Raw genomic sequence first — 27402 nt, 5'->3', positions numbered from 1 at the left:
TTTATCCGATCATGCTGGGTCACTAAAAGCTTTTCAAAAAGGCATGGCGATTGTTTAAAGCCCCTTTCCATGTGACAAAAAGATAAGGTCTCGCACCATTTTTGTCTGATATTGACATGGGAGAGGAGGCGTTCGTTGGTGGGCTGTTGGATCAGCATCAGCATCCTTTTCAGACGGCCGCAGATAAACTTGGCTTTCAGGGGGTCCACTTGTCACTGAATGATTGGGTGGCCATACCGCTGCTGCTGCAGGGGTCGTAGGTAATACGTTTTAGTCAGTCACCATGCATGGTGGGGGAAAGGTTAGCAAGCCGTGTGACTGAGTGGGCACTATCAGTTGCCTTTTGCCTAGGCTTTTTAGTTGCTAATGGGTTCATGCGTCTCCTTCTTTTCTTGTTTATTTTATTATTGATTATTATTGATCTCCCCGTCACTTGTTTGTGACTTCACCTTTTTATGGCCTTCTTGTCCCATGTGGAGCGAAAGTGATCATCATGAAGCAACAGCTTGGCTTTGAATGGCGGTTTTCCTTTTGTTTCGGCCCTGTTCGCTTAAACTTATCGGCTAGAATCTACAGTATGTTTCTCTTACAACAAACACAGCTTCAGCCGGCTTATGTATCAGCCGAACAGAGCCGAAACTATAGATACAAAGTGGAGGATGGAGTGAAAAGATTATGTATTGGCTTTTTTTAGCCTAGAGCAATTCTAGCATGGCTCCTACTTGAGTCGTCGTCCTACTTTTCAAGGCTGAGAGTGAAAAACTGTATAACTTTTCAAGGCTAAGAGTGAAAAAGTGCACAACGGGTCTCTACTAGTACAGACCCTTCAAATTAGAGAGGGCCCAATCCTACCCCTCATTCCTAGGGGTCTGGGTCTGGTCCAAGCCCTCAAATCACCATTTCCGACAGTTACCTGTGCGCGCTTCTTTCCCGCTCATGACAGAAACCCGCGCTCACCACCCGCTTCCCTCGCTTACGCGCAGCCCATTTCCCTATCCACGTGTCACCCACTTCCCTGCTCACGCATATCCCCATCCACATGCCACTCTAGCAAGAAGACACTGCGCCACCGGATCTGCCGAAGATGTCGCGCCCCCGGCTCCTTACTTCCGGTGGCTTCCCCTCCCCATCTGCGTGCCGCCGGAGCAGGAACATACCGGCGCTGCCGTATCTGCTGGAGAGGTCGCACATCGGCTCCTTCCCCTCCCAGCCGGAGTCCCTCCCCAGCCGCTGCTACATGGCCGTGTTTGTCAACGGGGAGAAGATGATAGAGGAAAAAGAAAGGAAAGAGGGTGTCAAGTGGGTCATATGTATCATTCTCTGTTAGAGTGAATGAGGGTCCTACTTTGAGGGTTTTTGTTGGAGTGCAACCCAGAAAAAGAGTCATGAAATAAAAAGTAAGGGTCCTATTTTTAGGGCTACCGCTGGAGTTGCTCCAAGAATTCTACATGGAAGGTTTTTATACCGAAATTTTGCCGAAATTCAGGTAGGGTGGCATGGGCATGGCACGTGCTCCCTCTGTCTCAAATTATTCATCGCTTTTGATTTCCGTGTCACAAATTTGATTTGATTTATAGAAAATACGTGCAACATTTGTATTTCTAAATAAATTTATTAAAAAGCCAAACTCAAAGATCTTTCCAACGATACAAATTATGTAGCATTAATATTAATATTTTTTAATATATATACTTTGTCAGAGTTGTTTTTGGGAAGCGAAAACGATAAATATTTTTGGATAGAGGGATTACCACGCGAGGTTTACATGAGTGCTTCTCAAAGAGATAACATCCCTACAACGTTAATAAGCACATGTCTGTATAAAAATAAAAATGAGTTCCTCTAGACTCCCTCCCATGCAAATGGGTACTTGAAAGTACTACCCTGTTAGACGCCTAATTAAGCATCATAAAGAATGTTGGATATATTATGGGCTTGGTCCGTATAATATTTAATAAATCAAATAAAACTCTATGGTACGTAACATTAAGTGTTGTATGGTTTAATATCGTATGTGATTTTAAATGAACGTTTACTCAGCTTATTTGATTGAAAATTATCCATCTTAATTGAGAAGCTAAGAAAAGGACAAAGGAGTGCCACACGCGCGCGCTGCCGCCGCCGCCACCGTGGGCTCGGGCACGGATCGTGGCAGGCGAGCAGGCGGACGGGCGTGGCCAGGTTTTGCCACTTAATCTACATAATTACGGGAGTTTCTCTCCTTTATGGTGGAGGCGAGTTGATTGCTCCAGTTACCGTCTCTTCGTATCTCCGTCTCCTAAGATCTTCCACTGCCTTTCTTCCTCCCCACCGTTGGTCATAAATCAGAAGTCCCCCATTAGTTCAATACTTTTGATTTTGCTATGTGTAGTTATTGAAAACTAAAGATGAAGCATTGCATTATTTTAAAGTCTATAAAGCTGAGGTAGAAAATCAACTTGAGAAGAAAATCAAACGTTTGCGGTCTGATCACGGGGGAGAATATTTCTCAAATGAATTTTCTAAGTTTTACGTGGTGCATGGAATTATTCATGAGAGGACGCCACCATACTCACTACAGTCCAATGGGATTGCAGAGAGAAAGAACCGCACTCTAACTGATTTGGTTAATGCCATGTAAGAGATTGCGGGACTATCTAAGGAATGGTGGGCTGAGGCTATATTGACAGCGTGTCATGTGCTGAATAGGGTGCCCATAAAGAACAAAGAAATTACACCATTCGAGGAATGAGAGAAGAAGAGATTAAATCTCTCTTACCTACGAACTTGGGGTTGTTTGGCAAAGGTGAATGTGCCAATAAACAAAAAGCTAAATCTTAGACCAAAGACCGTTGATTATGTTTTTCTTGGTTATGCTATTCACAGCGTGGGTTATAGATTTTTAATTATAAATTCTAGTGTTCCTGAGATGGCTGTTGATACAATTATGGAATCTAGAGAAGCTACATTTTTTTAGAATGAATTTCCCACAAAAAATGCACCTAGCACGACGGTCATGAATTTATAATTTTCCATTAGCATAAAAATTTTACTCTGATAGAACAAATTGAGGAACCCTATATGCAAAATCCTGAGGAGGATGACACTATAGTCACTAGAGAAAGTAAGAGACAGAGGACTGCAAAGTCTTTTGGTGATGACTATATTGTGTACCTTGTGGATGACACACTAACGACCATTGAAGAGGCATATTCCTCTCCTGATGCTGACGTATGGAAGGAAGTAGTATGGAGTGAGATGGATTCTATTATGTCTAATGGAACTTGGAAAATAGTTGATCGTCCCTATGGGTGCAAGCCTATAGGGTGTAAATGGGTATTCAGGAAAAGGCTTAGGCCTGATGGTACTATCGAGAGGGACAAGGCAAGACTTGTGGCCAAGGATTATACTCAAAAGAAATGTGGGGATTTCTTTGATACTTATTCACCGGTAGCCCGATTGACTATAATTCGAGTTTTGCTTTCTCTGGCAGCCTCCTATGGTCTTATCGTTCATCAAATGGACGTTAAGACAACTTTCCTAAATGGAGAGTTAGCGGAGGAGATCTATATGGATCAGCCAGATGAGTTTGTAGCAAATGGTCAAGAAGGCAAGGTGTGTAAATTATTAAAGTCGTTATATGGCCTAAAACAAGCTTCTAAGCAGTGGCATGAGAAGTTTGACAGAACTCTAACATCTGTCGGCTTTGTTGTCAATAAAGCTGACAAATGTGTGTACTCTTCGTATGGTGGGGGTGAAGGAGTTATTTTGTGCTTATATGTTGATGACATACTGATCTTTGGATCCAGCCTCAAAGTGATTGAGGAGGTGAAGAAATTTTTATCTAATAATTTTGAAATGAAAGATTTGAGAGAGGCTGATATTATTCTTAATATCAAGCTTCTGAGAGAAGGTGATGGTGGGGTAACTCTGTTACAATCCCACTATGTGGAAAATATGTTGAGTCGCTTTAGGTTTAGTGACTGTGAACCTGCTCCTACACCTTATGACCCGAGTGTGCTATTGAGGAAAAATCGAAGAATAGCAAGGGATCAATTGAGATATTCCTAGATCATTGGTTCGCTCATGTATCTTACTAGTACAACAAGGCCTGACATCTCATATGTTGTGTGCAAGCTGAGCCATTTTGTGTCAAACTCGAGAGATGATCACTGGCGTGCTCTTGAGAGAGTGATGCGCTATCTAAAAGGCACTATGAGCTATGGTATTCGTTATACCGGATATCCAAAGGTGCTAGAAGTCTATTGTGATGCCAACTAGATCTCTGATGTTGATGAGCTTTATGCCACAAGTGGATATATGTTTTCGCTTAGAGGTGGTGCTGTTTTCTAGAAGTCTTGCAAGCAGACTATCTTAACGAAATAGAAGCAGAACTCACAACATTAGACACCGCTGGCTCTGAGGCCGAGTGGCTTCGTGATCTCCTTATGGATTTATCGGTTGTTGAAAATCCCATACCAGCTATTTCTATGAACTGCAATAACCAGACTGTGATTACGAAGGTTAACAGTTCTAAGGATAACATGGAGTCGACAAGGCATGTTAAGAGACGATACATGAAGTCGACAAGGCATGTTAAGAGACGACTAAAATCTGTCAGAAAATTGTGAAACTCCAGAGTAATAGCGTTGGACTATGTTCACACGTCTAACAATCTGGTAAATCAGTTCACTAAGGGTTTGTCACGCAATGTGATAGAAAGTGCATCGAGAGAGATGGGTTTGAGACCCATATAAAATTTACTATAGTGGTAACTTGTTCTATGTAATCAGAGATCCCGTGAAGTAGGATGGTGAAACAAGCTAGTAGTAAATTATGAGAAAAGATCTTTAGTAAGACTCATTTCTGATGCATATCTTTCCTTTCTGTAAGGCTGGCTGGTTTTTACCTTAATGTGTTTCAAGTGGCTTGCTAAAGCAAAGATGTTGTCCTACAGAACATCTTTTGAGGAACACACCTATATAAGTCAGACTGTTGGTCACAATCTATGAGATTTAGGTGATCTCTAAATACTCATGAAAGGTACTAGAGTATGACTTATATGCTTCAAATAAAGGGGATGCCTTTTGCAGCCTAGTATCAGCTAAGGACTTTAGTGACATTCACCTCACACAAAACTATCAATTCAAGGCTTAGTTTATTGTTCAGTTGTGACTGAGTGAAACTATTGCTCTAGATGGATGTTTAACTTAACAGTCTCCATCGAAACACTGGTATATAAAAGAAATATGGTTTTGAGACGACTTTGTTACAAACCCTAGAGTTTGGTGGGGATTGTTGGATATATTATGGGCTTGGCCCGCATAATATTTAATAAATCAAATAAAACTCTATGGTATGTAATATTAAGCGTTGTATGGTTTAATACCGTATGGGATTTTGACTCGACGTTTACTCAGCTTATTTGATTGAAAATTATCCATCTTAATTGAGAAGCTGAGAAAAGGACAAAGGAGTGCCACACGTGCGCGCCGCCGCCGTCGCCGGCGGCCGGGCCAGTCCGAGCCGGGTCGTGGTAGGCGGGCGGCGGGCAGACGGGCGTGGCCAGGTTTTGCCACTTAATCCACATAATTACGAGAGTTTCTCTCCTTTATGGTGGAGGCGAGTTAATTGCGCCAGTTACCGTCTCTTCGTATCTCCATCTCCTGAGATCTTCCGCTGTCTTTCTTTCTCCCCGCCGCTGGGCATAAATCAGAAGTCCTTTGTCAGTTCAATACTTCCCCTTTGCTTCCAAGAGACCACATGTTAGCCGCCCTTTGGCTTTCCCCGTCCCGTACCTCTGCGCGCACGGAGTAGCGCGAGAGCAGGTGCCTCCGGAACCCTCGTCGGCCTACGAACCTTGCACGGGGTGTGCGACGATTAGGTTTTTGGGGAGCGATTCCGCGGCTGCTCGTCCGACGTCTTTTTTCTGGTGATCGCTCACGGAACCCGTCTTCTTCCTGGTGACTGTTCGTGGGACTGCACTGCGAACATCTTCCTGTATCGACTGTGGTCCACGACTTCGAGCAACGCACTATGTCTGGTGCGAATGGAGCCTCCGATGCCCTTGGCATGGGACCCTCCGCTGGGTACATTCTAATCTCTGTAATTACAGTACTTTGCGTACTTACTGTATCGATCAGTATATCCTATTTGCATGCTGTAGCGATTGTTAGAGATATACACATGCACATATATGTCATCACGAACCTGCTGATGTTTTATTTCTGGATTAAATTAACCATGAAAATATCTAATTATCTAACAAAGAAAAGGTGTTTTTCCCCTAGCTACAAATCAACACCTCCTTTAAGTACCCCCGTTGTGCGCACTCATACTCTACCTCCTCTCACTTGCATTGTACATTTGGATATGCCATATGCTAAGCAAACATTGCATATTTCCTTCCATGTGCATCCATTTAGTTTTTGCTTTTCCTCCCCGGACCTAACTCGTCTCGTCTGCTGCTTGCAGGTCTCCATTCCATTCGTCTCCGGCCGGCGGCCTCTTGTTTAGCTAGCTGCTCATCATGCTTTTCCACTTGCTATTAGTGGTGGTTGTCAAACAAGGCCAATCGTTGAATTGACCAGATCAAATGGCCAGTGGAATCGAATGTCAAAGGGACTCGTAAACCTTATTTCACAGCCTCAGTGATTAATTTTCTACCGTTAATATTTCAATCCGAACATGCAGAGATACTGTGGGGGGGAAATTCAGCAAGAAAAGGCCCATACCGTTGAAGAAACAAGAAAGAGAAAAACAGGACCACTACTTTCTGTCACAGATCCTGACTAGGACTTGAAAGTTAATTGCACTAGCTGCCTGCCTGCCTGCCTTCGTTGACAGCACAGCAGCAACGTACGGAGTAGGAGTAACAGCAACCCAAGCATGATCAGATCAGAGGGAGGAGACCCACGGACGGACGTACCCAACCCATGGGCTGATCTGATTCTCCTCCTCCCTGCCATCGATCAATAATGATCTCCTCCGCCTTGTTCCAGCACGCAATTATGGGGAGGCAGAAAAGGCCATGGGGTCAGATGCCATGATGCTCGACCGCCTCACTTTTTGGCCTCATCAGTCACCACCCACCTCCTCCGATCCTCTTCTTCCAAAAAAGTCTCCATGGCATCATGGATTCGCCAAAAGGCGGAGCAGAAAGGCAGCAGCGAGCAGGGCAAGGCCCCTCTCGTCTCGTGTGCTGCTGCCTGCTGGTGCTGTGCCATACTGCCATTTTGTGCATTTGTGCTGTGCATGCCATGCCATGGATGGTGGTTGGGTGAAAGTGAGGACGACGATGCTTGCAGCAATAGCAATGCAACTTTATTTAGCACCCTTTTGTCACTCCTGGTGGGAGTGGAATGGGATCGGGTTCCCAAATGCATAGCACACACGCAGTGTATGTGTGTGTTGAGCGTATGCATGTTTTGTTGGGGGGGCCTGTCCTGGGGTTCGTTCCATCTTTGCACATGCATAGATCCACGAGCGTGAAAGAGGCCTTGCCGGAGTATTTTCACATCCTTCGTGTTTCCGGAACCCGGATCGTCTCTCCACCAAGAATAAAATCCTTTGCTGCCTAACCAGTGGCACTCTAGATGGCGAGGTGTCTGGTCGGACCTTTTGCCATGTAGAATTGTCGATCCGGTTTCTTTCGATAAAATTCTTACGCCCTTCTGTGGAATTGAATTTTATTTCAAGAAAATTAAGGATCACGTTCCATTTCATATCTTAATTGAAGTGTTGCCGCCGGTGGAAGCTTGATGGCAGCATGAGGATCCCCCACAAGGAGCTTTTTGTGTCCGGAATCGAGAGAGACGAGTGAAGGAGATCAGGTTGCGAGGGTCGTGAATCTCACTCTCCGTTTCTTACTTGAATTTGACATAGGTCTGTGAGCAAAATTCACCGTCGGTCTCTGAACTTGGCCAGCGGTGCCATCTATATCCCTGAACTTCTAAAGTAATATCTGTGGGTCTCTGAACTTAGCAGACGGTGCCATCCAGGTCCTTGAATTTTCAAGGTAATCACCTCGGGTCTCTAAACTTGGCCGACGGTGTCATCGCGGTCCATGAATTTTCAAGGTGATCACCCCAGGTCCTTAAACTTGCCAAGTGGTGTCATTCCTGTCCAAATATGGTCTAACCTACCCTATAAGCTGGCGTGGCATGCTGACTTTATGTTAGATGTGGATCCAACATGTGTCAATTAATCAATCATTATTTATATATTATTTATCATGAAAATATAAATTATATAAAATAATTTACATCAGTCAAAAATAAATTAAAATATTAAAATATTCACAACAACATATATATTAGGTTTAAACTAAAATAGAAAAAAATACTAAAATTAATTTAATATTTATGTATCATTAATAGTATTAAAATAATATTAAAATTCCTATAGTATTAAAAGTTTTCTCTATTAAAAGTTACTTCTAATTTTAGTATTATTTTAAAAGTTTTAATAGTAGTATTATAGAAGTAACTTTCCTCTATTATTAAAACTATAATACTATACTAGTTTTAATAGTAGTTTTATAGTATCATAATTTTTAATAATAGTATTATAGTATTAATAACAGAGAAAAGTTACTTCTATAATATAATACTACTATTAAAACTTTTAAAATAATACTAAAATTAGAAGTAACTTTTAATAGAGAAAACTTTTAATACTATAGGTAACTTTTAATATTATTACATTTGAACAGGATGACATCGCTTGCCAAGTTTAGGGACCTGCGGTAATCACCTTGAAAGTTCAGGGACCGGGATGACACCGCCGGCCAAGTTTAGGGACCTGCACTGATCACCTTGAAAGTTCAGGGACCTGGATGATACCGTCTGAGACTCACGAATATCACTTTAGAAGTACAGGGACCTGGATGACACCGTCGGCCAAGTTCAGGGACCGACGGTGAATTTTACTCTAGGTCTATACTTGAGATTTGGAAAGTGGTGGAATATCAAATTTTAAGTCAAATAGCCTAGTTCATAAAGTAGATTCGAATTCAGCTCTAATGAAAGGATCCAAATGGGTCCTTGGGTTATTGCTTGCTAATAGATTTGTTTGTCTTAATTCCCGGATAGACATTTGGAAGGGAAAGGAGCAACTAATAGTTAGGTTTACACAAAGTTACTTTTCTTGAAGTGAATCAATCAGTAGGGCTGCCAATTATATTGACAAGAAGGTCCAGACTGAACAAACAACGACTTTAGAGTAACACAAAACAAGAGAAGTAGCAACAACTACGATGACTAACTAAGGCAAATCTACTAACAACATGAGCAAGCAAACAACTGCAACAAAGACAAACCCCTAAAGAAAGGATAAAGAAATATTTGCCACCAATTCCTAGAAGGCATGATCTTTTAAACCCATAAGTGGCTTGAGGAGGCCATGCGGCAACACTCTTTTAGACCTTTGCACAGTAGTCTTGCACTCTATCTTGGTTGAGATTTTCATCATTTCCAATAATGCGCAAATCTCTTAATACATTGCGTTGCAAATGTTGTTCCTTTTGAGGTGTCCATTACAGTGTTATGTCTTATTGTTAACCTAAAAGTAAACCTAAATTTGTCGCTCTTGGTTGCACAACCCACCTTCAACAACTTAAATTCTATCATATTTAGATTTTGACTATTTCGGATAAAGGAGACAAGCCTGACTTCGTCTCTTGAGACCAAGAGAATCAGACCAATTATACCAAAAAGAATAAAAAGTAAAAGTGTCCATCTCAAAGCTCAAATTAATATTATGGCCATCCAAATAAGACAAAGAGCGCGTATCTAGTGATCAATAAAATTGAAAGATTTGTTCCTTGTTGTCTTTATACATTGCTGTAATTAACTGCGCTCGTTGACAAAACCAATATGTTCCTTTGAATAGTACCTAATTTTTTTTTAGATCGGCAGTTGTCAAAAACAATCTTATTTCTTGTAACTGATATTAAACAACAAATGACTCAATGCACCTCCTATTAACACTGAGGACTTATTCCCTGTACTAGGAGAGTGGGACATATATCCATGGATGGATGTGCATCCACCAGTGTGAAAGTGTGTGGCCGGCATATTTTGGATTTCTCATCTTTTTCAATCATCTGTACAAGAATAAAATCCCTTGCTGGCTACCTATTGGTGATCCAACCTGTTAGGTGTGCAATGAGGACGAATATGATCTTGTTGCTTTTCTGAGAATTTACCTTTAAGACTACTTCAATTTTCATCTCTACCGGTGACGTGAAACACTTCTTTTTTTTCTTTGACAATTTTTGGCAAAAAATGCCACTTGCGTTATTTGTTAGTCATATATAAATTGGCATGATGTAAATTTTGTCACTTGTGAGGTTTCAAGATCATTATTTTCTCTACTGCTGCAACTCCCATTACATATGAAAACTGTTGTACAGTACCATTTATTCGGATTCCTCAACTTCAGAATTAAACTCTATATACGTTCTATAACAATCTTCTCAAACTTTCACTGTTGAAGTTTTCAAGTCGAACACTTCAGCGTCTAGCAAGTTATATACTATACAAGTACTCAAATATATATGAAGGTTGCACATCAAATTAATTAGTCAATGATGCAGGACCTAAAATTGTTGTTGCGTTCCTACTTACAAGCATAATAGATATATTATAACGACTCTCTCCGGTGATGCTTTCCAACAACTCCTCAGCTCCGAGTGCAATTCCTTTCTGTCGCTTCCTGCTTGTGATCCTCCGGAGATCATGTCAAGGTCGTCGTCGTCGTCTAATTCATAACTAGCTAGTAACCCCCTTTTTTGTTAGTCCGGCTGACGCGTACCTTTTTGTGGTTACATCAGCCATTAGGTGTCCTAAACAAGGGACATAAACCCTAGTTTATTGGCCGGCCAAGTAGATTAACGTGACAAAAATGCCGTCATGTCGTGTTGCATCATTTTATTGCACTGGATCTAAGTAATTGACCCCTCCTAAGTACTAGTACTAGTAGTATATATTGTAGACGTCTCTTGTTGGACCGAGTCACAGTCAAACGGCCTGTTCGTTGGTTGGTTTCTGAACTGATTTGGGCTGGCTAATGCTTGTTTGTTGTGCGAAGAAAATACTGTTGGCTGGCTGATTTGGACTGGCTGAAACCAACAAGCGAACCGGCTGAAGATGTCTTCACAGAAACAACATGAGTGCCGTTACATGTGTTTTTTTTCCATGTCATGACTAGACCCGAGTCGCGCTAAAAAAGTATATATAAGAGGCCTGAAAAGCTCGCCCGTTCGCTTGAAGTTATCAGCCGACTTATCAGCTAGAATCTACATTTTTTTTCTCTCACAACAAATCAGCTTCAATCAGCTTATCAGCCGGCTTTAATACCAGCCGAACAGGCCCGCCCGAGGCGTTTTTATAGAATAGAAACTATGATTCTCCGTGCTAAATGTTTCACACGCTAAGAATAATTCTCTACTCTCGATCGTGCGTCTGATGTAACCACCCACCTTACCCGAATTTGTTTACTCATTTTGTATATTATTAGGGCCAGAGCTTTGTCTACTCATTTTGTATATTATTAGGGCCAGAGCTTTGTGGCTCCACCAAAACCGCTCCTGCTCCTCCCGAGGAGCTTGTCAGGAGTACTACTACCAAACAGCCCTTAGTAGGACCAAGGCGGTGGTATTATGCTATTTTTACCTGTAGTTTTGTAAATATCCACATCTTCTGGTGTCCAATTTAAGCGAAACAAAATCCAAATTTGAGCTCTAACTCCACTGTCCACTGCAGGTACCGGAGATTGAAATGAATTGAAACGTCCAGTGCTACGTAGTAGTACCAAAAAAAAAAAAAAAACTGCGTGGCGTCCAAACATGCCAATACAAACAGTTGTAGCACACACAATCAATAGTCCCAGAAACGCATTGATACTGGCATACCAACCGACCGATCTGAAGCTGCAATTCAATTGGGATTCAATCCAGTGCAATCCCAATCCCTAAATTTGCCGGCATTCAAGCTGCCGTCAGGGCTGTACCAGTACCAGCAGGCACAATCTGCGCAAACAGACCGCGGATCCGCCACCTTTACCGTTCTCCTTTTGATCTCATCTCATCTCAGTGCTCAGGTCCCAGCAGGATGCTCAATGATGAGCACATGGGGAAACGGGTGAGCAGAGCAGCAGCTGAAAAGGTGACACTGCAGGGCACGGCACAGAATCTATTCATGGATGAGCAGCAGCAGCTGCTGCGGCCATGTTGTACAGAGACGCTGCAGGGGATGATGACGACGACGCAATCTGCACATGGTCCTAGATTGAGACCGCTCATTCATGGGGCATCATCATGCGCAGCACACAGACAGTAGTACTCCGTAGCTCTTTTTTTCTCATCACTCATCAGGGTTGTCCTGGCGGTACAAGGAAAACAAATCACTCAAGCAAACCAATCAGATGTGATCCACAAGGCAGCACTATACAACCCAACAGCTCAAACCACAACCTGTTTTGCTTCAAGATCTTAAGATATATAATGTCAATCCCGGCTCAAATTTGAAAACTGGACTAACACCTCTTTGTACTGCTAAGGATAACACAACAGGTTGCCTGTTGGCGTAACAGCCAACATGTCTGTATTGTGTACTACCCACTTAGATATAACAGAGGGGCTATTCAGAGTCAGATGAGTTGCCGGTGTCTGATTGCCGAACGCTTCGTTTGGTGGCGGCAGCCTGCTTTGCTGCGTATGCAGACCCTTCTCCATCGAGGATAACTTGGGATTTTGCGAGGCGTTCTTCCAGATCCTCGGTGCTGAAGTCATCTTTGCCGCCAAGCTCATCAAAGCCAACCTTGCAATTACCAGAACAAAATATATGACTATTGTTAAATTAAATACAAAGCTAAGGAATCACTAACAAGAGTGTTCACTTACCACATAATCCTCAACCTTCGCATTCTTAACTATAGCAAGAGTGGGAAGGACAACTATCCTGAGCTTTTCTGTCAAGAAGGGAGCCTTCTCCGCATGAACTTTCACAAACCGTGTTTCAACATGCTGTTTTGCAAGAATCGACAAGTGTTTATCCACAACCTGCAGGTCAAGAGAGCAACATGATAAAATGATATTGCACAGCACAAGATGGCAAGATTGAACACAATGCAACTGATACCATCAGTTCTAGTGACCAACACAGTGAACGGATCATAACTGTAATAATAGGAAGAGGAAGAACATCAGCTTTGAGATTATACGAAAAGAAGAATTGAAAATTCAAAGACGAATGTAGTCGAATCTTGCAAGGCATCCCAACCATTGCAGTTTGCACCATTTGTTGTGAGACAGCCCAAACATTGCAGTCTGCCCCATTTGTTGTGAGGTTATGGGCTTAAGGTGTTGTAGAGCAGCTGCTACGCTCGATAAGCCTCGCCACCCTGGTGCTAGGATTATAGAACTGAGAGAGAGGTTAAGATATCAACTTTTGCTTCCTTAATCATGAATGCTGACTCCCATATAAATTCAAAGATGAATGTATTCGAATCTTGCAAGGCATCCCAACCATTGCAATCTGCACCATTTGTTGTGAGACAGACCAAACATTGCAGTCTGCCCATTTGTTGAGGTTATGGGCTTAAGGTGTTGTAGAGCAGCTGCTATGCTCGATAAGCCTCACCTCCCTGGTGCTAGGATTATAGAACTGAGAGAGAGGTTAAGATATCAACTTTTGCTTCCTTATTCGTGAATATCCACTCCCATATAGAGGACAATGGAAGTATGGAACAAGTTAATCTTGATCCTAAGTTCCTAACAAACCAATCTTAATACAAACAAGCCCTGAACTAACACCTAACAAACCTAATAGAAAGCACTAATCCTCTTATCATGCTGTGCTGACCATCTTGCGTCGGTTGTAGGCCTGGCACCACGTAACACCACTCCATAAGACAATCGAAACTATGGTGGATGAAAAGATTGGAAGTGTAACATTAATTGACCACAACCCTAGAAAACCTTTCTAGATACTGTCCTAGAAAGGAATGATGTGGAAGAACCACATGAGATCATTTCGTTGCATCCACAACTTGCAATGCACTGTTGCAAACAAGCATAAGCAACTGGTTACACAACAGATGCATACTGTAAGGTCAATTGGAAGTGGTCATGGAAGATTGGATGCACTACGAGCACATGACTGGATTATATAGAGGCTATATGCAAGGAAATACAAAGATGACTGGTAGGAATTCCAAGATGTTTTAATTCATGCAAATCAAACATTTCCCCCCTCATTCTGAAATCAGGGGTCACAAGTGCAACCAAACCTTAGGAGTCCAACAGAGGCTAGATCGCCTCCTTCAATCACTGGAAGGCTCTATGTCCGTGCAATGAACTAATGAACACATCTACTGATTGCTACCAGCAAAGCTTAGATAAGCTACAGCTAACACATTATTCCAACATGCACTCCAACTCATTATCATAAATCTCACCTCCTTCGATCACTGAAATGTTCTATGTCCGCGCAATGAACTAATTAGCACATCTACTGATTGCTACTAGCAAAGCTCAGATAGATACAGTTAACACATTATTCCAACATGCACTGCAACTCATTATCATAAATCTCAGAAGCCTAGAACCTTAATTAAGGCGTTGCAGGTTCATTTGTCTGAACTATTGGTGTTTTTAAGGGGCTAACAATGAACATTTCCTGTGCCAACAATTGGAATTGTCTAGAGCTGTCTCTACCAAAAACGGATGAACTAGGAGAAAAACTGCCCTGGTAAACCAAACAAAGCACAGAATTAACTTTCATAGACTAGAAGCTAGCTCTTTTTTATTGATAGGGTGCCCTTAGGCTTTGATTCATGTTTTAAATTCCGAAAGATGAATGGTTTTATCCTGATTTATGCATTTCAGAATAATTCAGGTTTGTTCATCTTCCTGATCATTTTTGTCATTCAAAGATATGGTAACCAAAGTACCGAACAACGTTCTTAGAAAAAACATGCATTATCCTTCAGTAGAGCAAAGCAAGGATGTCATGGAGGTTGGGCTCTAGGGTAGCTGGACCTCGGCTATGCAGTTCATACCCTCGATCCGTAGGGTTGGGGCGAGGTTTTACCCCTCAGCGCCCTGTTGTTGAAGGGGATGAGATTAAGACTAATTGTTCTTCATTGCTTGATTCTCAAAGGCGTCTCATACATAGCTTTTAGAGGCACTCGGCTGGCTAAAGGAAAGAAGAGTTCACACTCCTAAAAATAGTTGAAGGTCCTGTCCACTGCATGCCTTCCCGGTTGATCAAGCCTGTCCACTGCATGGCTGATGAAGCCGCTCGGGCGCGTTGCTTCCATGAATAGGCACGGCCTGCCTCCTGGACCGCAACTGCGCATGCGTCCGCTCTTGCCTGGTCAGCATGCGTGCTCTTCCATTGCCCGCTTCTCGCGGGGTGTTCCCTGGCTCTCCTCCTAGAGGGGGTGTAGCCCCACATGACAAAGGACACAGGGCTCGAAGCACTTCCTGACCACGGATAGATACCATGTTACCATTCATTTGTCATTATTTGAATCTATCTCTGAGGAAGAGCGTCTGTTAAAGTTAACAAAAGATTTCAAAGGTATATTACCTCTACAAGAGCTTCTACACAAATAGAAACAAATTTGACTACCTCAACACTCTGTGAAGGAAAAGGTTCAGGAAGCTCAGGAAGCTTATGATGCTTGGAACGAACTCACACTCGTATTTGCTCATTTTCCACATGAATTCCTAAGTTTTTCTTCAGCTAAGCAGTGATGATGTCCATGTAGGTCATCAATTGTATCCCAAAGAAGATATTTGGCTTGAAGTCCCTAGATGAACTTTTCCTAGGCCAAAGGGAATTCAAGGTGCCACCTTAAGTGTTTGGGTGCTCAGGGTCACCAACTATGGCATACCCAGTGCAGAGAGCTCCCGCTCTGTGCGGGGTCTGGGGAAGGGTGTCAGTGGCAAGCCTTACCCTCGCCTGTGCAATGCGAGGAGACCGCGACTCGAACCCGGGACCTTCCGGTCACAGGCGGTAAGACTCTACCGCTTGCACTAGGCCCGCCCTTCTCAGGGTCACCAACTATCAGTTGGCAAATTGAGCCCTCAGTGCCACTCTTAGTAACTGAGGTGTAGTATTATTGGCTATGGATCAGATCAAAAGGGTTACATATGAAAATGTGAGAATGGATTGAGTTTGAGCACTTAAGAATGTGAAGTTTGTACTCTCATGACACCAAGAGTGAAAATTGAGGCGAATGAACACAATTGAAGTTTGTACGGGGGAAGAAGTGGTTGTAGGACAAGCTTCATGTAGTGGGAGGCTGAAATATAGGGAGTGGAAGCACAAGCACCCTATTCAACCCTCATACTCTCCCACAGAGTCCACCTCATTTCTCTGTCTTCTTACTCATTCTTCCAGTGATGATGCCCCTACACCATCCTCATCCATTATGCCCATTCCCGATCAACATGTGTCCATCACACCTACTGTGTTGTCTCCACATGAGACGCAGTTCTCCTGCATGTTCGAGAAAAAAAAAACTGTGTTGTCTCCACATGAGACTCCTGCTCCTGCTCCTGCACCCCCACCCCCACCTCCGCCGCCTAAACCTCGGGGTCGCACTACTACTAGGCCTGCTGACAAGTATTGTTTTCCATGCATGAGTGTTGTTGCTGAGCCATCCACGTATCACAAAACTTCTATCATTCCTGAATGGCAGCTTTCGATGTCTGAGGAGCTTGCTGCCCTTGATCGGACATGCACTTGGGATCTTGTTCTATTACCATCACATGCCATGCCTATAACATCTAAATGAGTATTCAAAAGACCAGGTCTGATGGTTCTATTGAGCGATATAAAGCTAGGCTTGTTGCTATAGGTTTTCAACAGACTCATGCTTGTGATTATAATGAGACATTTGCATCGGTTGCTTATATGACTACCGTCCATACTCTGATTGCAAAGGCTGCTACTTCATCATGGGATATGTCTGACGTTGCTTTATATGATGATTTGAATGAAGAGGTAGCCATCCCTAGGTGTTGATGCTCCCTTGGGATATTTCTGTCGTCTTCATCGTGCTTTAAATAGTCTTAAATAGGCTCCTCGTCCTTAGTTTCTGTGACATGGGCTGCTGGTTTTTCACCTAGTGCTAATGATCCCGCTCTATTTATTCACCTTTCTCCACGTGAACGTACTTTGCTTCTTTTATATGTTGATTACGAGCGACGATATGGAAAACATTTCTCATGTGAAGCAGCAGCTTGGTGAGCAATTTCAGATTTATGATGATTTGGGTCCTCTCAGTTATTTCTTAGGGATTGAGCTTTCCCATTCTGCATAGGAATATTATCTCTCTCAGTCCAAATACATAAAGGACCCTATTGCTCGTTCAGGCATTACTAATAATCGCATAGCTGCTCCACTTGCAGCTTTGTGCTACTGATGGTATACCTCTTGAGGATCCTTCTCAATATACGCATATTGTGGGCAGCCATGTTTATCTCACTGTGAAGCAGCAGCTTGGTGAGCAATTTCAGATTTATGATGATTTGGGTCCTCTCAGTTATTTCTTAGGGATTGAGCTTTCCCATTCTGCATAGGAATATTATCTCTCAGAGTCCAAATACATAAAGGACCCTATTGCTCGTTCAGGCATTACTAATAATCGCATGGCTGCTCCACTTGCAGCTTTGTGCTACTAATGGTATACCTCTTGGGATCCTTCTTGATATACGCATATTGTGGGCAGCCATGTTTATCTCACTGTTACTAGAGCTGATATTGCTCACGCAGTTCATATTTTATAAATCATTTTGTGAGTGCTCCTATTTATATTCATTTTGGTCATTTGCTTCGAGTGCTTGCGACTACCAATATAGAGATTTATGGCTTTGATGGTTGCTTGCTGATTTTGGTATTTCATGTGATGTTCCCACACCTCTTCTACGTGATAATACTGGATCCATAAAGATTGCTAATGAAAAAATGAAACATCGACTTTCACTAAAGCACAAACACGAGAGCAGCATCGGCTTCATTTGCTCAACTCAATGCTTCAAATCCTCTGCTTCCACCTTGATTTTGAAGGGGGTGTTAAGTATATATCAAGGACCATATGGCACACATGAGGCTCCCTATATAATGTCATCTCCACTAATACAGTGAAATCTTCAAGGTTAATAACAGTTGAGACAGCATGGGGAAAGGAAGCATGGGCATGGAAATTGTCCACCTAATCGTGCCATTTGTGGCCACTGGCCTCCTTTTTCCGCCATAAGCGGCCAGGGATCGGCTCCAAACAGGGCCTAAAGCTTTTGCAATTTGAGGAACAGTATTGCAAAATTTATGTCAATTACTGTTGTATTTCATCTGTACATAAAGTAGTTATTGCATCCCTACAGAGTGTCTACTGACATTTGTCAAGGATTAGCAAGCTGCTTCACAGGATCCCAAGTGGAAAGACGCCAAGGATCTTTGCGCACTAGCAAAGAACAAGAAATCAAAATCTAATTACCTTTAACACGTAAGATATATGGTGCAAACGGGTGCTTACTGTGAATTTAACTCAAGAAGACAGGATCGGCTGCAAATCTAACAGGAAAGACAGCAATATGGTGCAAATGGGTGCTTAATTTGAACCTAACCAAAAAAAGCAAGGTTGGCTGCAAAAGGTTTTAATATAATCAGTACCAAAGATGGGCATGATGAGGAGTTGAGAACACTCATTTCTTGTATCTCAACTTTGTATCGCCTCTTTGTCACTTGAATGCAAAGAATATTTTCTTCCACGGTGGGAAGAGATTTTTCTTGATACCCCATCGAGATATGAACTCCGCCTATGTTGTCTCAACATAGCAGGTCCCAAGCCCTGATAAAGGAGGAGGGTTGTGATAGGTGTGGCGAGCCAACGTTAAATCTAGCCATTCTAATGGAGATGAAACCCAAAAAAAAACCGTTGGGGCGTAACCCTCTTAGCGACGCGCCATATGGAACCCGGGTATGGTGTTAAATGAGCAAGGGCCGGGTTGTCACCCCCGTGACGCGCCGTGTCGCGATCCGGGCACGGTGTCAAGTGAGGAAGGATCGGGTCGTCGCATCCTTAGTGGCGCGCTACATCGGCGCTCGGGTGTAGTGAAAAATGAGCAAGGGTCTTCACATCTGAGTCGACGGGTGTGAAGGGTAAGGAAGCTAGTCGAACCAACTAGGATCCGTTTAGGTAGTTTGAAATGTAGGGTCGCTTATAGGTAAGTTAAGAGAATTAGTTGATACCGCGACTAGGAGGCGTGTTAATATATTATGCGTTCAAGAGACTAAATGGAAGGGTCAGAAGGTGAAGGAGGTGGACACTACAGGTTTCAAGCTTTGGTACACAGGGACAGTTGCGAATAGAAATGGAGTAGGAATTTTGATTGATAAGAGCCTCAAGAATAGTGTGGTGGGAGTGAGAAGGCAAGGAGATAGGATTATCTTAGTCAAGCTTGTCATTGGTAATATGGTCTTGAACGTAATTAGTGCGTATACCCCCCAAGTAGGCCTCGACGAGAGTGCTAAGAGACAGTTCTGGGAAGACTTAGATGGCCTGATTAGAGCTGTATCTAGTAGTGAGAAGCTTTTTATAGGAGGAGATCTTAATAGGCATGTAGGTACTACAAGCGCAGGTTTCGAGGCAGTTCATGGAGGTTTTGGGTATGTTAGTAGGAATCAGGAGGGGGAGGAAGTTTTGGACTTCGCGGTAGCTTTTGACCTGATGATAGCCAGCACTTTCTTTAGAAAGAGAGAATCTCATCTAGTGACCTTCAGTAGCGGACAACACTCTAGCCAGATTGACTTTGTCCTCACAAGAAGGACAAACGAGCATACTTGGGTTACAAGGTGATACCAGGGGAGTGTTGTTTCTCAACATAAGTTTTTGGTGGCAGACTTTCGTTTTCAAGTGCGTGCCCGTAGGGATAAACAAGCTAAGATTGAAAGAACAAAGTAGTGAAAACTAAAAGGGAAGACGTCAGAGGTATTCAGGGAAAGGGTTATCAAAGAGGGCTCTTGGAAGGAAGAAGAGGACATAAACAACATGTGGGAGAAGATGGCAACCAACATTCGGAAGGTGGCCTCAGAGGTGTGTGGAGTAACCAAAGGAAGTGGAGACAAGGCTAAAGATACTTGGTGGTGGAATGAGGAAGTCCAAAGGGCTATTAAGGAGAAGAAAGAGTGCTATAGATGCTTGTACCATGACAGGAGTGTGGACAACATAGAGAAGTACAAGGTGGCAAAGAAGACTGCAAAGCGAGCTGTAAGTGTGGCAAAGGGTAGAGCATACGTGGATCTTTACCAACGTTTGAGTACGAAGGAGGGAGAGAAGGACATTTATAGGATGGCTAAGGTTCGTGAGAGAAAGACAAGGGACTTCAACCAAGTTAAGTGCATTAAGGATGAAAGAGAACATCTCTTGGTGAAGGAGGATGAGATCCGACATCGATGGCAAGAGTATTTTGACAAATTGTTCAATGATGAGAATACGGACACAACTTTTCAGTTGGATGACTCTTTTGATGACACCAATAGGCGCTTTGTGCGGAGAATCCAAGAATCTGAGGTCAGAGAGGCGTTGAAAATGATGAAAGGAGGTAAGGCGATGGGACCGGATGCTATCCCAATCGAGGTGTGGAGATGCCTCGGGAACATAGCTATAGTATGGCTAAACAAGCTGTTCAACCATATTTTTCGATCAAACAAGATACCTGATGAGTGAAGAAGTATATTGGTACCGATCTACAAGAATAAAGGGGATATTCAAAGTTGTACTAATTACCGGGGAATTAAGTTGATGAGCCATACTATAAAGTTATGGGAGAGAGTTATCGAGCATTGCTTGAGAGCGACAACGCGGGTCTCTATGAACCAATTTGGTTTCATGCCCGGAAGGTCAACCATGGAAGCCATTTTCCTAATAAGACAAGTTATGGAGCGGTATAAGGAGAAGAAGAAGGACCTACACATGGTTTTTATTGACTTGGAGAAGGCTTATGATAAAATAACAAGGAATGTTATGTGGTGGGCTTTGGACAAACATAAAGTCCCAACGAAGTACGTCGGGCTCATTAAGAACATGTACAACAATGTTGTGACTAGAGTTCGAACAAGTGATGGAGACACGGATGACTTCCCGATTAGGATAGGACTACATCAAGGGTCAGATTTGAGCCCTTATTTGTTTGCCTTAGTGATGGATGAGGTCACAAGGGGACATCCCTTGGTGTATGCTTTTTATGGACGATGTAGTGCTAGTTGATGAAAGCCGGACATGAGTGAATCAGAAACTGGAGTTATTGCGGGAGGCTTTGGAGTCCAAAGGTTTTAGACTTAGTAGAACTAAAACTGAGTATATGAGATGTGACTTCGGCACTACTACTCGGGAGGAGGAAGATATTAGTTTGAAAGGTCAAGTAGTGCCTAGGAAGGATACCTTTCGATATTTAGGATCAATGCTACAGAGAGACGGGGATATTGATGAAGATGTTAGCCATAGAATCAAAGCAGGGTGGATGAAGTGGCAGCAAGCATCTGGTGTCCTATGTGACAAAAGGGTACCACAGAAGCTAAAAGGCAAGTTTTATAGGACGGCGATTAGACCTGCTATGTTGTATGGTGCAGAATGTTGGCCTACGAAAAGACGACATGTTCAACAGATAAGTGTCGCGGAAATGCATATGTTGCGTTGGATTTGCGGTCATACAAGAAGGGATCGAGTTCGGAACGATGATATACATGATAGATTAGGGGTAGCACCAATTGAAGAAAAGCTTGTCCAACACCGGTTGAGATGGTTTGGACATGTCCAACGGAGACCTCCAGAGGCACCGGTGCGTAGTGGAATCCTAAACCAGGATAGTAACGTGAAGAGAGGCAGAGGAAGACCGAAGTTGACTTAGGTAGAGGCAATAAAAGGAGACTTGAAAGGATGGAATATACCCAAAGACTTAGCCTTAGATAGAAGTGCTTGGAAGACAGCTATTCATGTGCCTGAACCTTGATTGTTTCTGCTGGGTTTCAACTCTAGGCTACCCCAACTTGTTTGGAACTTAAAGGCTTTGTTGTTGTTGTTGTTGTTGTTGTTGTTGTTGTATCCCATCGAGATATGGAAATTAAGGAATAATTATGATTTATGAAGGTTGCAAAATCAGAAGGTCAATCTATGGCCGAAACCAGTTTCCGAGAGCATGGTGCAACGGATCCAAGAGTATGATCTGTAATTCTGTAGTACAAGTTACTGTTAATACTAATAATAGTAGACATTACTATTTCAAAAGGAAATATTTGCAGAATATTTTGGTTTTAGTCCTTGAATGGCTTCCGCTGCCTCACGCCTCACTAACTGCTTCAACAGCTAACAAAAATATAGAAATTTGGTCCCAAACTTGGTTAAGTTCATTACGTCACCATCCACCACTTGAGGTTTAAGTTCAAACAAGGACCAATAGCTAGTATAGTCGCAACGTTTATTGAAAAGGGAAAATTTCCAAGTCACATCCCCTGAAATTCAACATTTATCTACTTTACACCGTTAACTACAATAATTCTACATTTCAATCCCTAATTCTCAAAACTATATTCTTATACCCCCCCCCCCCCCCCCCCCTCCCAAACCCTAAAACAACCACATTTTTTTTGCTGATTTGATGACGGTTTTTAACATGCAAATAGAGCAATACGACTGATTTGGCCACAAATAAAACCACAAAACACATGATACTACATCGGTAGGAGCAACACTAAGGGCTTGTTTGGATGCACTCGTATTCACATCAATACATGTGTGTTGGGGTGGAAATTAGTTAATTTTCCACCCCAATACATGTGGATTGAGATAGTTACAAGTGCATCCAAAGAAGGCCTAAGTGTGCGTCCTAGTGGTTTCCTACGGAGTAAAGTAAAATGTGTTTTGATAGTTGAGGCTTGTCAATTAGACTGTTTCATAGTTCACGGTGTAAATTAAAAGTTCATGGGATGTAAAATGGACTTTTCCTTCAAAAAAAATTTAAATACACAAGCAGAACTGGGTATCTTTGTTTTTAAGGAGAATTTGGGATTGACTTATGGCCTCATCTACCACAGCCTCATACTCTACTGCTAGGTAAACCTCCCCCCCCCCCCCCCCCCCCCCCCCCCCTCTTGTAAGAGGTAACCACCTGAAAATCTGAACATGTAGCTCTAGCATGCTCATCTATGTTTGTTTTGGCCCCTTTGCCCCCAAAAAACACACAAATAAGATGTGGCCAAACCTTTCGATTATGCTACCTTGGAAGTATCAACCAAGTCAGAAAATGTTGAACAAAGTGAGCCTGAGAGGTGCCAGCAGCAACCAATAAGAACATAGGCAAGGTCCATATATTCACTCAAATGAGTTAGTGAGGGGAACAATTGTCAATGGCTGGGAAATCAGAGCTCCATATGCTGGTGGAACATCAGCAGATCAGCCACAAACAGCATTGCAGTGGTACCCCGGTGCGAAAGCAGTTGGTTCCGTAGTTTGAGAATTCTGCTAATTCCAAGTATTCCATTATTATTATTAAAAAAGAGAATATAAAAAGTTAAAGAGGAGAAGGCATGACCAGAAGAATTGTGATAAATAAGTCAATTTATCAAGTTCTTTGGGAATGTTACTTAAGTGGTCCATACTGCCATGGTGGACAATGAGCAGTGTTTTAAAGACGTCGCCTAGGCGTCCAGGCATACCCAGCTCGCCTTGGGAAACAGTGCGCCTTGTCGCCTAGGCATCCAGGCGACCCAGCACTCGCCTGGACGCCTAGTCGTCTTTAAAACACTGAGAATGAGGCAGGAGATCAAATGAAATTTATCTAGAACAACAATGTAGCTCATATTGTTAAATCTTCACAGCTTAGTTTTCTAGGTATTTCACTGAACGTGTGCATTCAAACATAATGGGACTTTTAACAAATAATCCAACATATGTGTACAACAAAGCCTCCAATGCGTCAATAAATGAAGTTGATCAACACAATGGGATGTACGAACCTCTCCCAGACAAGATCAGGGTCATTCATGTAAGTAAACGTGGAAATAGGAAAGCAATACCCAAATACTCCTGTAACAAGTATGGTGAGGTGCTCTAGGGTATCCCATGTATAGGGCGTACCCAGTGCAGAGAGCTCCCGCTCTGTGCGGGGTCTGGTGAAGGGTGTCAGTGGCAAGCCTTACCCTCAGCCTGTGCAATGCAGAGGAGACCATGACTCGAACCCGGGACCTTCCGGTCACAGGCGGTAAGACTCTACCGCTTGCACCAAGCCCGCCCTTCAGGGTATCCCATGTATGATTGTACTAAAATAAAATAACTATTGTACTATTTCTAAGTTGACAGCGCCCACCCCCCTCCCCACCCAACCAAAAACAAAGAAAAAGTTGAGTCTCTGGCTCTGCCACTGAACTGATTGAAAACAAAAGCCTGTCAGTCCCAAGCAAGTTGGGGTAGGCTAGAGTTAAAACCCACCAGAGCCTAGTCCCGGCATGGCGCAGTCGCTAAGAGAGTTATGCCCCAATGGGATTCTTTTGGGTTTCATCTCCATACTAGTGGCTAAGTTTTTACATTGGCTCGCCAAGCCTAACACAACCCTCCTCCTTTATCAGGGCTTGGGACCTGCTTATATGAACTGCAAAGAATGTGCCTACGTTCCATTTCACTCTAGGGGCAGAGCAATCTAAGCGGACTGTTAATATATTTCGGATACAACAGAAATTTCAGCAGTCCAGCGCATGCGAGCCAAAGGGAACGATACTAGGACCAGTATGAAAAGATCTTATCTTGATAAAAAAGTGTACGAACAGCATAATAAAACACCATTCCTAATAAAAGCCAATTTACCACGAGATCTGCATCTAACTGCGCCAATCATACCACAACAGTGAGAATGGGAGAGCAGCAGCACCTTGCAGGGCCAGTTGTCGCGGTAGAAGTGGCAGACGAGCCGCTCGCTGGCCTTGGCGGCGGAGAAGAACTCCTTCTCGGGGACCTCGGTGTACTCCCCGTGCCTCAGCGCGCGCCACTTGGCGCGGCGCTCGGCGGCGCGGCGCATCTGCTGGATCCGGCGCTCGCGGAGCGCCTCGATGTCGTCCGGATCGAGATGGTCGAGCGCGGCGATCTCCTCATCGAGCTTGTCCTCCACCGCCTTCGCGGCCGACAGCACTTGCTTCTCCAAAATCTGCAGCCACCGAAACCAGCACGCCTCCCGCGCTCAGAGAGAGCAAGGACAGAGAGGGGGCGGATTGAGGAGAGGTGGGCGGATGGCTACCTGGCTGACGACTTCGTCCATGGCAGCGGCGGCGACGGGTAGAGGGAGGGAAGGAGAGGAGGGGTGCCAGCGGCAGGCTGAGATCGGAATGGGAAGCGGAGTCCGGAGAGTGGAGAGGAGCGGGGAAGGGCGGAGGCGGTTGCTTTCTTCTGGGCGATGGGCCCGGCCTACGATTTTTTTCCTTGAAATTTTATCAAACCCAAATTATTCCTTGGTCCTCAAATACAGGATATGGATTTATCTGATATAATCTCTCGTAACTAAAAAACGACTAAGAAGTGGACACCATTTTCCATTTTGGCGTGACAATCCAACTTGGCCTCGTCGGTCCGCCTCGTGCGATCCCACGCACGTCCTTCCGCTCGGGAAATTTAAATATTTGCCATAGTTCCGGTTGACACTCTTTTAGTTGCTAGTTTTAGAATGACAATTACACATTTATCACATGAACAGTTCAAAGTATTCCATTTTGTCACTTTTGACGACGTGGCACATCAGCTCATCCTTCCAGCGTGGAGAAGGCATAGGAAATGACTGTCCTACCCCTGTCTCCTTATCCTCTCATCCTCCCAGTCACATGGTCCCCACCTGCCTCTCTCTCTCACCCGTCGACAGGTGGACCCCACCTGTCAGCTTCATCCCCAATCTTCGGCCGGCCTTGCCGGTCTCTGTTTCTGAAAATTCGGCGAGGAATCACCATGGCAGTCACCCACCCCAGCCGCACCCCTTACTCACCGCGCACACCACGCCCCTACCGTTGAACACGCACGCTGCTTCACTGTCGTGGCCGCCCATGCCGGCGAACCACCCCATCACGCCCGTGGTCGTGGTCCCCGTGGCCGTGCACGCCTACCGTCGCCGCTTAGCTGTGTGTGCATCCATCACCCGTGCATGTAGTACATGGCAAAAATGGTAGCTCGAACAATGACCGCCATGTTAGATGGGCACATGCATCTAGTGCCAAATAAGGCTATCTCCAACAACATTACCCAAATATACAAGACATATTTCACGTTTGGGTAGCGCTACAGGTAAATGATTCCGTACCTATTTTTGGTCTTCTCCAATAACAGAACCAAAAAAAAGAACCCTTTCTGCAAATAAGTCTCCAGGAGAGAGGATACTCATATTTAGGTTGTGCCTTTACTATAACCTAAAATGTGTCTCGCATATAGGTGCTCTGTTAAAGATGGATACAGTACCATTCGAGACATATTTTAGGTATGGATGCCTATATGGGACAACCATTGGAGACAGTCTAACCACACCACACGTCATAGTTAGCCGCTCCGCTCCATCCTGCTTTCGAACGCTTCCACGACTAGCTGGTGCATATCGAGGACGACAGCCTCACCACTCACCAGCCCCGCGATGTTCCGCATGCATCCAAAGCCGCGGTTGAATCTATGCCCATCCTCAACCGTCGGCGCCGCACATATTTCCACCAACGCAAACTACAGTCGCCTGCACGTGCCTTCGTCGCTGCCCGTGCACAGACAAACCCGCCCACGGTCCCCACCGTCGTCTACCACGCCACCGCGGTCTCCACGGCTACCGCACCTCCACACCTCCGCTACCCCGTCACAGGAAAGCCGTTGCCGCCCTTGGAGGGGCCTCGGGCCACACGCTGCTCCACCCCTGCCATTCCCTCCCCCACGTGTCGCCTCTGTAGAACATATCAGGCCGCTGACTGTGCCACTCGGGCACTGTCCTGTGCAGGCCGACCCTTGACATGGGCTCGTGAGGGTGCCCCACCGTGCCAATATAGTTTCGACCGACTGGCTAGAGCAGCCCCTGTTGAGCCCAACCTCTCCCTTGCGTAGGTGTAGAGGCAAGCCGACCATGGACAGTACTAAAAATATCCACTTCTATGATAAAAATTTTAATGACAAACCCAAAATCGTCATAAAAAATTGCTTTTTACGACGAATATTTCGGTTTCATCACATATCATCGGCGACGATCCTCGAACCCCCTTATCTATGACAAAATCGGATATCATCACAAAAAACATCATAGAACAGCACAGGGTTTCATCACAGATCACTCACGTGACTGTTCCTGCTCATCTATGACAATCTTATTTAGAACTATGATGACCAGGGCTTCATTATTAAACTAATTAC

At 43.9% G+C, this 27402-nt stretch overlaps 1 protein-coding gene across 1 annotated transcript; it reads right to left on the bottom strand.

The window, feature by feature from the left end:
• Positions 1 to 12317: 12317 nt before the first annotated feature.
• Positions 12318 to 25433, bottom strand: LOC136471889 (thioredoxin domain-containing protein 9 homolog). Its single transcript, XM_066469641.1, has 4 exons — positions 25277 to 25433; positions 24914 to 25186; positions 12884 to 13042; positions 12318 to 12800 (listed from the first exon to the last, which is right to left on the bottom strand). Exons 1-4 carry the CDS (start codon positions 25295 to 25297, stop codon positions 12621 to 12623), a joined length of 633 nt encoding a protein of 210 aa, XP_066325738.1. The 5' UTR covers positions 25298 to 25433; the 3' UTR covers positions 12318 to 12620.
• Between the last annotated feature and the right edge of the window lie 1969 nt (positions 25434 to 27402).

Source organism: Miscanthus floridulus, chromosome 8 (genome assembly GCF_019320115.1).
Source record: "Miscanthus floridulus cultivar M001 chromosome 8, ASM1932011v1, whole genome shotgun sequence".
NCBI classification, from domain to species: Eukaryota; Viridiplantae; Streptophyta; class Magnoliopsida; order Poales; family Poaceae; genus Miscanthus; species Miscanthus floridulus.
This window is presented reverse-complemented; position numbering and strand designations above follow the sequence as displayed.